Source organism: Neolamprologus multifasciatus, chromosome 17, assembly GCF_963576455.1.
Source record: "Neolamprologus multifasciatus chromosome 17, fNeoMul1.2, whole genome shotgun sequence".
Lineage (NCBI taxonomy): Eukaryota > Metazoa > Chordata > Actinopteri > Cichliformes > Cichlidae > Neolamprologus > Neolamprologus multifasciatus.
This window is the reverse complement of record NC_140455.1, coordinates 450,555-462,569: the sequence shown is the minus strand read 5'-3', so window position 1 is coordinate 462,569 and position 12,015 is coordinate 450,555. Positions and strand designations below refer to the sequence as shown.

Below are 12,015 nucleotides of genomic sequence, written 5' to 3'. Positions count from 1 at the left end.
ATTTTTTTTTTTAAATATCATGTATCAGACTGACTAGGAGTTAGAACATAACACATGCATATACATAACTTTCCGTAATGTGAAAGTTTCATGCCTTTTACTGAAACGTTTCAAACCGTCGATAGAACCAGATTATGGAGTTGGTTTTTTCCACCTCCTTTAAAAAAAATTTCTTTCACTATTGTTTTTGTCAAAACACATTATGAAATATACAAGAGCCACAGTTTAGTTCCTCAAAGCTGCATCCATCAGAATTTCCTTTAAAGGTCACATGAACTGAAATGTGGTCATTCTTTAATTGTAATCGTTTCCTGGTAAAGGCTCGCAGTACGTCATGTCAGTTTCTGCTAGTGTATCAGTTCCAATGAAAAAAATGAAACTGATGCAATGCCACAAACTCACTCCAACAATTAACATCACCCACATGCTTCGTGTACAAAACACTTGTGGTAACAGTTTGCAAATTATATAAAAAAAAAAAGGGATATTATTAACACTTATGTGGCTGTCCACGGTTTATTTAAAAAAAGAAAATACCTCAGAGAGATGAGCTATCAATATCTACAAAATTTAGACATAAATATATAACATATAGTGTACATAAATCACAGAACACCTGTCAGATTGGTCTCCTCAGGCCCACAGAGAAGTTTTTTTTTTTGTTTTTTAAAATAAAAATTTCAGGAAAGAAGATCCGTGTGCATGTAAAGACACCATCCTTCATCCTTCTTTAGCTGAGCTGTAGAAATGACGTTTCAAAAACAAACAAAAAACTTAAAGATGACCTCATCCACACAGAACCGCTTCAGCATCTACATGTTCACACATTTGACATGTGAACACACACCATGTTTGGCAGTTTCAATGATGGCCTATTGTGGCTGAAGGCAAAGAAAAAAAATAGCTGAAAAGACTGAAAATTGTCCAGAATCATATTATGCATTCCTCGGGTCAGGATTCAGCCGGTGATGGCTGGCTGGGTGCCCCGTTGCGGGTGCGGAGCTGAGATTGGGCAATGTCAGCCAATGCACTCTGGATCTTCTCCAGCAGCATATCGCCGCGGTAAACCACCTCTTCTAGCCGAGCTGCTGCCTCATGGTTCTCCTCCTCCAGCTGCCGCAGACTGGCCGCCTGATGAGAGGTCACAGACAGTCAGATTTAATGAAAACAGCTTTGGTGTTTTTATTTTCCCTTTTGTGGAGCATCAAATAACTGATAACAACTGAGTGAAGGTTTCCTTTAATTGTGTGCAGGTCATGACTGTATAACTTGGGAGCATCAGATCTCACAATAACTGACTGAATAATAAAAGAATTCCCACCTGGTACACCCAATATCCCCACACAACGCAGGTGGTGTGTGTGAGCAACTTTTAAATAGTTGATGAGAATCACTTTGTACAAGTTCTGTTTCACGGTTCAAAAGCTGCCATCAGACTGTGACGAGATTCCATGCATGATTCGCAATGTGTGCAGAAAGTCTCCTGAGACGTGGTCTTACAGTTGATCATTTCTAACAGCTTTGTATGACAGATGTCTTTTTACTTTATATCTAAAACCAGTTGCGTGTATTGTCGGCCCTCAGAGAGCTACAGGGAATATCTAAATACTAATATCTAAAAAATGCTGCCCTGTGGTCCGCATGAAGATAGAAGTATCCTTGCACAAAGAACCAACACCACTGATTATACAATATTGCTCGGCTGTTTTTCAGAAAGACTGACGACTACTGCTCCAACTTATAAAAAGCTAGAAATGACATGAGCTGCCTGTAAGGATGGCTTACTTTCTTATAACATTATCTAGAGATAAATATCATACTTGTTTGAGAAAGAGCAACACCTACTCGGCTCAGAAAAGGCCTTTGGAGCTTGTAATGACATTAAGCACGATTGGTCCATGCAGATTAAAAGCAATGAAAGTTTGTTTTTTGTTTCTTAAATACCTCATTTTCCAGCAATATATGCAATTATTAGTCACGTCATCAGCAAAAATGTGCATACTGCCAAGATCCATGAATCTTTTAGAGAAATCATTTAACAACAATGCTGGTGATTTTCCTTTGGCTCAGACTAAAACTTCCTCTATGCAGGGAAACCCCCCTCCCCCAAGTTTCCCAAACATTACCAATTTGGCAGTTTTAACTGGTTTAAGTGAGCTTTACCATTTACTTAATGGATGTTCCTCAAAATAATCTCGTTATCGGCACACTCCAGCCGTGGTGTTTATTGTTCTTCTCTTGAGTGAAGGCCATAAAATATTAAAAGAGATGTTTTTGCTTTTTGTCTACTGATAAAAGTCTCTGGAAACAGATCAAAAAGTTAGCAAGTTTTCCAAGTACCACTAATGTCATTCAAAGATATTTGTGTTACAAATGCTCACTGGCAGTACTGTGTATTGCACTCAGATATGCTTGCTGGGAAACATCCTATTCTCAATTTTCTGTTTTTAATCTATTCTAGTCTAATCTAATAGCAGAAAGCAGTGCACAGGAAAGTGACACTTGATGTCATGCATCTTTCTATTTACGGGAGAGAGATCAACACAAGAATGACTGTTATTGTCTTTAACATATTTCACTATAGACTATAAACAGTTTGCTTACAGACAAAACACACTTCCCTCTGCTGACTGATAGCACTTTTCTAGTCCTTAAGGACCCCAAAGCGCTTCACACTACATTCAGTCATTCACCCATTCACACACACATTCACACACTGGCAATGGCAAGCTACATTGTAGCCACAGCTGCCCTGGGGCGCACTGACAGAGGCGAGGCTGCCGGACACAGGCGCCACCGGGCCCTCTGACCACCACCAGTAGGCAAACATGGGGTTAGTATCTTGCCCAAGGATATTTGGCATGCAGCCAGGAGGCAGCCTGGGATCGAACCACCGACCTTCTGATTAGTGGCTGACCTGCTCTGCCACCTGAGTTACAGCCACCCCAACAGTGCTCCTCTACTTGAATTAGGTTTTTTATGTCCGGGAAAATAGAATTAATACATTGAAATATATATACATGTGAAATAGTCGGTGATACTTATGAATGTGCTGACCTGCAGAGCTGCTGTGGACTCCTCACTGGGCAGCGAGTCTATGAGTACATCCACATCTTTGGCTGTTCGGGCTATAAGGGCTGCAAACAGCTGGGCATACTCTGAACAGAGATCAAGAAAAACAAAACACAGGTGAATCATCCTGCATATTTCATATATATATATATATATATATATATAAATAACAGAACACAAACATACACTCTACATGCTGTTGAGCCACAGAAAGTACCCCCTCCCCCCTTTTTTTATAAGAGAAAAATCATTATGTACCATAATATTCAGATGAAAAGATAAAATGTCACTAAATATTGAGTAAAATGTAAAGAAGTGGTGAAACTAAATCATTTGAGTTGTAGAGAGACACTCATCATGAATGATATGTAGGTGTAGTGATGGAGACCCGGTGTTGTATGATCAGGGGTGAGTACTGTACAAAGCACCAATGTGGACATTTTCATTCCTGTTTCAGACAATTTTTTTCAAGCTAACAAGCTGTTCCACATTATGTAAGCCAGTCTGTACTGCATTTATGTCAGTTTGCATAAGATTTTGTCCGTGTAGCCTAGGGCTGCCACAATTAGTCAACTAGTCACGATTACGTCAACTATCAAAATCGTCAAAGACTAATTTAATAGTCGACGCATCGTTTGAAGCTTTGTAAGATCCCAAAAGACGCGGGAATAAGTAGTACAATTTAAGAGTGTAATAACAGACTGAAACAGAAGATGGCAGCACTGCATGTACAAGGATGCCAGCTGCCGTTAAACCCTGAAGAAGAAGAAGCAGTGTCCAGTATCGTAGCTGAGTCCAAATTCAGGAACCGCAGCCTACTGTGCCCCCATTTGTAGGCCAATTATGTTACAGCGACACAACGAAGACTGTCCGAATTCGAAGACTCCGACAAATGCGCCCTTCATTTCCCCAGATTTGAAGGATTGGTCGGGTGTATACTTCGTGGCCCAACCTATCCCAGAATTCATAGCGCGGCCCTGCTCAGCTTCCAACAATGGCGGCAGCTAGTTAGTGTTAATATTACTCTTATTATTCTTTCTGGGTCACAAAATAAATGTTTAACATATTTTCAGGCGAGAATGTAGCTGTGTAAACCTCAAATTTCTGCTCAGTTTATCAAGACACCACATATTTTTAAAAGCGCTCCAACGTTTTTGGAGACGTCTGTTACCCACCAGCTCGATAGCTAGCCGGGGTTACAGGCTCACTAGAGCCGGTGAGAACACCGGACTCCCGGCAAATCGTTTTCAAATCCACCGCCGACTTTCGCTACTCAGGTTAAACACGATATACAAGTCACTTAGATAACTTAAAAATGCTATTGTTTGGCTTTTTTCAGTGTTTTATTTGTTCCTGAGTAAATCGGTTTGGCTGCAATTAAAGTTATAGTTTTTACACAGCTGAATAAACGTCAAGCAGATAACTGATTATCAGAAGTGTGAGATCCTCGAGAATTTACTCCGGTGTCCTGTTATATTTTAGATAGCAAGGAGCAGACAGCTGAGTTTACTAAACTCCACTGAAACAATCTGCAAACTTCATTAAAATTCAATAAACTATCATCTTGTCTTTATTTTTAGTTAGCACATACCTTAAACACTTAAAGCTGTAAGCTAATGATATATATATATATATATATATATATATATATATAAATAAGAGCAGATGCATGCTGGTGCAATAAGCTGTAAGTTTTACGTTCAATGGATGCATGATCTGATTAGTCAACTAATCGCAAAAATAATCGGTGACTAGTCGACTATCAAAATAATCGTTTGTGGCAGCCCTAGTGTAGCCTGATGATTCTGGGTATGCAACCTCTACAGACATGCTTATGTGCAGTGCACCAAGAGATCAACAGCACATGTAGCACTGGCTGACAGTGAGAAACTAGAAACTAATTTGCTGAAGAGTTCACTTTAACAGGAAAGGGAGTAACAGAGGAGTTCACCACAAAGAGGAAACAGTGGCAAAAAATAATCAACAATTAAAAAAAGCAGCATGAGAAACACAGACAGTGGATACGTAGACAATTTTCAATACCGTGTTTCATTTCACTGCCAAGAAGTTATTTTTATATTACGACATATCTTTTCTGTATCAGGGTCGAAGTTGAAGGAGAAACTGAACAAATGCAAACACGTCTAGCTCACAGACTGTTCCGCATAATTGTTATACTGCCCTCTGGTGACAGCACACAGCTATAACATGTACCAACACACAGCTATACTGGGCTGGAAATCACCAGACACCCTTTGATACCACATTTTTTACAATATATTACTGTCATTTTCAACATTATGTGATATGCTAAATATTGCAATAACATATACTACAATTTATGTCCTAAAAGTTGAACTTTATCAGTATCTGTTTTATCCAATGAGATAAAGTAATCTCACTGCAAAATGAGATTGTCAGGCATCCCCCATCACTGTTATTAAAACCTGCCGTAAATGTTACTATAAAATAAGAGTCATTCTGACTGATATCAGTCTGAGGTTCAATAGGTCAAGTTGGCAATTATATGCAATCTGTTTCTGATTGCATAGGCAACAAACACATGTTGTCCATAGGGAAATTGCACAGTGACCTCTGGTGGAGAAACGATGCAACGTCATTGACGAGTGTTTCTCTCATCTCCTCTTGAATTTTAAATTTTTTATATTTAGCAGCTTTTAAAAAGCAGATATTAATAGAGAGGCAAATAACTAATATCAACTGATATAAACTGATATAAAAACTATGGTTAAAATTAATGTCATAGTAAAAAACACACAAACCTTCTGTTGGGTTTGCTGGCTGATCCTTGTTGATAGCTGTCTGGATGTTACTGAAAGATGCAGGAGGTGCACACTGTTGCAGGACGCCGATAGCATTACAAAACTGATCAGCAAGCTGGACACACAAAACAAAACCAGTAATAGGTTACGCTGTCATTTAAACAAGACAATAGCTGCTGATGATAACAAACTTCAGGCAAAAGAAATTTAAAGACGTTTCTTTTACCAGTTTTATCAAGGTATGTTTTTTTTATTATAAAATATAGGTATTTAGTTTACAAGTGTCAACCATAAGGAGGCCAGAATCCAATTTTACCCACTGTGAAAATGTGAAGGCGTGCTTAAGTTTTGGACTTTTAAATGTATTTTCATAAGTTTTACAGCTTCTCCTGAAGATAAAACATCCCCCAAATAATTAAATTGGGCGATCGTGGCTCAAGAGTTGGGAGTTCGCCTTGTAACCGGAAGGTTGCCGGTTCGAGCCCTGGCTTGGACAGTCTCGGTCGTTGTGTCCTTGGGCAAGACACTTCACCCGTTGCCTACTGGTGGTGGTCAGAGGGCCCAGTGGCGCCAGTGTCCGGCAGCCTCGCCTCTGTCAGTGCGCCCCAGGGTGGCTGTGGCTACAATGTAGCTTGCCATCACCAGTGTGTGAATGTGTGTATGAATGGGTGGATGACTGGATATGTAAAGCGCTTTGGGGTCCTTAGGGACTAGTAAAGCGCTATATAAATACAGACCATTTACCATTTAAATGAGAGAAAGTTCATTTTTTAAACCATCTACTATAGAAATCTATGTTTTTTACAATGGGGTCACATTACAAAATATATTATTACAGGACAGTCTACACAACAAGCCAAAAGAACGTTTTCTGTTATTTTGCACATTTATTTCCTACAATTTAAGCCCAACGAGTCACACTGACAAACTTTTCTTTGTTGTGCAGGAAAACTAAGAAGGACTGTGAAAACCAGCATCTTTTTCTTATATTACAATGTCTCAGGGATTAAATGTATAGTTAAAGTTCTGACTGAGAGTGACAGAAAGGGGAGTTTCACTGATCGGCCCAAAGTGTGTTGTATGTAGGCCACCTAGTAAAAGGATGTTTGACATCTCTGGTCTAGAACCACCCTTAAATTATTATTGTTGTTAATAATAATAATAATAATAATATGTTTGTTTGTTTTGGAAAATGGCAAATAGTTGCAGCGGGAGTTGAAAATAGTTGAAACGGGAGAAAATACGTGGAAATACAGTATGTAAGGCAAAAACAGACTTTGCAATATTCTAGCAAGCTGGTACAACATGAAGGATCAAAATCTAGTAACACAGGCCTTTAGCTATAATTGCTATAATGGTTAGCTACCCCGTGTTGTTGACACGTTACTAAACTACTCGGGCCACTGGTTTGCGTTAGCTACCAACTCTAAACGACATAACGATGCATTTTATATTTTTAACACCTCCTTCTACCAAAGAATGTTGAAAAATATTCAACATTTGCCTTACCGAATTGACTGCGTCTTGAAGTTGTGTTAGCCGGTCCGCCATATTGTCTGTTGCTGACGTAACTGTCGCGAGAACATAAAACATCTCGCGGTATATTCGGTATTTTGGGAACCTTGGTTGGCATAGGTTGGGTTACTTACTTTTATCATCTCACAACTGGGTTCACAGCAAACTTGAAACGCGTTAAAATCGATATTTTCATATCAGCAGAGATTATCTTCTATTTTAACAAGGAACGGATCTTTATTAGAGCCTGTTTGTGGCTGCTTTATGAGGACTAATGTTAGCCTTTAGCTAATATTAGCTGTGAAACATCAACAGGAAGTAGCAGCGGGGTTAACGCAATTCCAATGTCTTGTACTGTGGCTTCCCCAGGTATGATCATTTTTGTTTCTTTAATTCATTATCTAAAATTGAATGGCAACACTGATTTGTTATACGCACCCGTTTATAATGCGAGCATGTAAGTGGATTTGCATAAAAACTTAACTCTGATTAGTAAGTTGCCTAATAAGTGAGCCGAGCTTGTGTATGTATGTATGTATGTATGTATGTATGTATATAGCTGAGACGAATATGCTTCCAAAGTAATCATGTAAAGTGAATCTGACACCTAAAACACGTAAGGCTTGCTCCTAACAAGCGAATTAGCTGACACGGCAGATGTAATGACGAGTAGGTCGAGGAGGAGAAAGCCTAGACACAATGTCAATGAATGGTTTTTAGCTGGTATTTTGAAGTCAGAGCTGACGCTTCAGTTGAGGTTACTTCTTGGTTTACAGATATTTTTAAAATTGTATAATAACAATATCGAGGTGTTGTTGTTTGAACAAATAAAACAGAACTAGATCAAGCATTTCTGATTTAAGTCGTGTTTAAAAAATATTAAAGTGATCATCATATAGAAAAAGACTACTTTTATAGAAAATGACTGATGTAACCTATTGCTGCTTAGCTTGCAAAAAGCTACTGCATCATGGTATGTACATAGGTTTTTATAGGACTGTTCAGAGTTCCCAGAAAACTTTCACTTGACTGCAGCTGCTGTATCTACAGATTATAGACCAAAGTTTTTCCCCATTGTCTAACTAAGATACAAAGTCAGCCTACCTTTAAATAAAGAAGCTATTTTAATAAGATATAATTCAATAGTGTCAGTCATCACTATAATGAATAGCTTGCTAATGGATAATTGCTTTAACCAAATGTAATACTTAAGGGAAGAAAAGAAGGACTGACAAGGTGGATGACTACTATGTTTGGAAGCAACCGTGTCCTAGCTCCTCTTAAGGATCACTTGTATTTCCTCAGGCATGAACTGTACCTTAGAGAAGGTCCTGGCAGATGCCAAATCATTAGTGGAAAGGCTTCGCAACCATGACAACGCTGCTGAGATGTTAATCGAACAGACGACACATCTCAACAAGCGAGTAGAGTCCATGAAACAGGTAGGGTGTCACATGAACTTGGGGAAATGTGAGGCCTAAAGCATTTGATGTAGAATCCGTGAAGTTTCATTTGAAAAACTGGAATAACACTTTTTAAAAAGTATTTCTAATTGTTATGATGATCTATCATTTTATATTTCAGACTGAAGGTTTTTGTGCTTGTTCTTTTTATTGATAGTACCAGGAAGAGATAGACGCCCTGAATGAGGTTGCACGGCATCGGCCTCGTTCCAGTCTAGTCCTGGGAATCCAGCAGGAAAACCGTCAAATTAGGGAGCTCCAGCAGGAAAACAAAGGTAGGCAGTTTCCTTTAATGTCAACTCTCAGTCAGTGCATTTTTAGTTTCACTTTGATTTGCGGAATATAAAGCTGGAATTTGATCCTTCCTGCAAATCAAACTTGTGTTCATACTTCATGTAGAGCTGCGTACATCATTGGAAGAACACCAGTCTGCCTTAGAGCTCATCATGACCAAATACAGGGAGCAGGTGTTCAGACTTCTCATGGCCAGTAAGAGAGACGACCCCGCCATCGTTACCCAGCTGAAGGAGCAGCACACTACGGTCAGTGTCTGGTGCAAGTACTTTTAATGTATTATTGTGCAATTTTTTTACTTTTCTTGTGCATTAAAAAAAATCATTGCAGGAAATGCAAGCACACATAGACAAGATCAACGAAATGGCCTCCGTGATGAGGAAAGCCATAGAGGTGGATGAGGAGCGAATATGTGAAGATGAAGAGAGGATTAAACAGCTAGAGGTAAAAGCCGAGCAGCATTACTTCAGTCATTCCAAAGCTTTGAGACCAGGGGAGGGTACAAAAAATCCACAGAAGTTACAAATCCACCCAAAAAAATGTCTGTTCATGTGACACAGAGGATCACAAGTGTCAATTTCTTTGACACTTGACACAAATGCCAATAAAAGTCATCAGTGGAAACTTAAATGATCAAGCCTCTGAGGGGTGGAATCAAAACTGGATCACAAGTCATAGTTATAAAATGTTCATGTGCTCTGTTATTTATTCATTTATTTATTTAAACAGTATATTTAGTGTGCGTTTAGAGTTTAAAAAGGAACTAAAGCTTCATGTTGAGTTGAGATGTCAAAGTAGATCTTAACAGGGCATTGAAATTAAAAATTAGCCTTTTTATTTACATTTCCTCCTAGCTTTGTTTTTTTTCCCTTTGACCTACTTTGTTATTTCGACATCCTGCCTCTCTATTTCCAAAAGGTTAAACAGATATATATTTATAGGCTTTTTGGCCTTTACCTCTACTACTTGAAATTATCCATAAATCCCATAAAAGTTAGATTTATGTTACTATTTAGCTAACTAGCGTTCCTATGTGGTTTTAGCTTTTGACAGTAAGAACCATTTGTAGTGTTTCCATATGTTAACCACCAGATGTCAACAGTGAGCTTTTGAACTCTTAAAACCCATAAACCCATATTTTATTCACAGTAGTGAAAAAGTAGCATTTTAAGAAAAACAGTAGCTCTTTTGAACTTAATACTAACAATAAAATTTTTAAAAAAAAAGTTGGGATGGGGTCAACAAAAAGCTGGAAAAATGGAGGAACATTTTAGGTTAACTGGCATAAAGATTAATACTCAACATGATTGGGTATAAAAAGGCCTTTTAAAGAGGCAGAGTCTCTCAGAAGTAAAGATGTGCTGAGGTTCATCAATCTGCAAAAAAAATGCATCTGCAACTTGTGGAACAATTTCAGAATAACATTTGTCAACATATAATTCTGAAGACTTTGAATATCTAATTATCTGCAGCTTAATATCTTCAAAAGATTCTGAGAATCTGGAGAGATCTCTGTGCTCAATAAAATTTGGGTTTATGGGATTTGCAAATCATTCTGTTTTTGTTTGCATTAAACACAGCATTTCTCCGTCTCCGTGTATTTCAGTTGGAGAACAATGGACTCCGAGAGCTGCTGGGAATCAGTCGGGAAGCTTTTCTGGTTCTGAAGAGAGACGACCAATCAGACAGCACGTCGCTGTCGCCACTGCTCACCAGTGCCGACGTGAGCTTACGAAAAAGTTAGAGCCCAGGACAGCCCACCAAACCCCCAGCCCCCTACTGCTGCCACTGTAGGGTACAGAGTCTACAGCCTGTTACCACGTGACCGCTTCAGATGATGAGTCTCCTGGTGCATTTAGAACATCGCTGCTCCAGACCTGCATCCCTGTCTGATGATTCGGGCAACAAGCAGCGAGCCACCCCCCCTCCCTTTATTCTTTTTCTTGTTTCTTGGTACTGCTGTAACGTTTTGTTCATTTTGGCAGCATGCACGAGCCCGCAGTGCCTGCAACATTTTAAGGTGTAAATGAGTAAATGAAGGGCTTGAGTTCAAATAAATCTATAAGCAAGAAAATTTGTCTGTAGAGTTTGTGTCACCTTCCAAATGTCACACGTTTCTTGTTCTGTTTTGGTTGCTCCTGCAGATACACAGCTTCTGACTTTCACTACTCGTGTCAGTAAAAGTGGTTTCTATTCCCACCAATATTGTCACTGGCGGGAATAGAAACCATATCCACAGAGGATCTGCTCCAAAGGGTGAGGTGCATCTGCTGCTAGCTGTGGAATAGAAAATTTCAACACTGTCAAACCACAGTGTAGTTATACTCCACTGAAAGGCTTGTAAATAAGTGATTCATTGTTTCACTGTTGCACATTTATATCATTAGATTTATTAGTAATTTTATCCACTACTTGAAATATATATATATATTATTGGGAAGCAGTCAGTCTGTGCATTTTAGAGGATGGAAGAGAATATTTGTGGCATTATTGCATACAAAGTGAGATGACTGTAATAAGAGCTTTTCATAAATTGGCTATTATTTCAATCCAACTTGTGTTGGGGAATAGAATTTAGACAAGCTGAAAAGTAAAAGTACACTGCATCAGGGTGGGTGCAGTCTTTAAGTTATCTTTCCCCATATTTTTTTACTGCAGACGACAAGGCACACCAGAGGGATGTTAGAAAGCATCCACCCATTCCATGGCTTATATTTGAAAACTTTTTAAAAAGAAATTTAAATGTAAGTGCTGGTAAAGAGCAGCTCGTGTGCTGCTTTGTGCGCACATTAAATAGTGTCTGCCAATATAAATTAGTCTCCTGTTGTGATTTGTTATGGTCTGATGGACAGATCTAATCGAAGTGAGACACGGCTAATGAGGTAAAG

The 12,015-nt window shown here is 38.8% G+C and overlaps 2 protein-coding genes across 2 annotated transcripts; one reads left to right on the top strand and one right to left on the bottom strand.

The window, feature by feature from the left end:
• Positions 1 to 274: 274 nt before the first annotated feature.
• Positions 275 to 7,485, bottom strand: med21 (mediator complex subunit 21). The gene is made up of 4 exons (XM_085137004.1): positions 7,365 to 7,485; positions 5,856 to 5,970; positions 3,058 to 3,158; positions 275 to 1,131 (listed from the first exon to the last, which is right to left on the bottom strand). The coding sequence occupies exons 1-4, from the start codon at positions 7,446 to 7,448 to the stop codon at positions 952 to 954; spliced, it is 480 nt and encodes a 159-aa protein (XP_084993130.1). The 5' UTR covers positions 7,449 to 7,485; the 3' UTR covers positions 275 to 951.
• On the top strand, positions 7,483 to 11,940 carry fgfr1op2 (FGFR1 oncogene partner 2). The gene is made up of 6 exons (XM_085137003.1): positions 7,483 to 7,739; positions 8,676 to 8,812; positions 8,991 to 9,108; positions 9,233 to 9,375; positions 9,458 to 9,571; positions 10,734 to 11,940. Exons 1-6 carry the CDS (start codon positions 7,715 to 7,717, stop codon positions 10,869 to 10,871), a joined length of 675 nt encoding a protein of 224 aa, XP_084993129.1. The 5' UTR covers positions 7,483 to 7,714; the 3' UTR covers positions 10,872 to 11,940.
• The last annotated feature ends 75 nt before the right edge of the window (positions 11,941 to 12,015 follow it).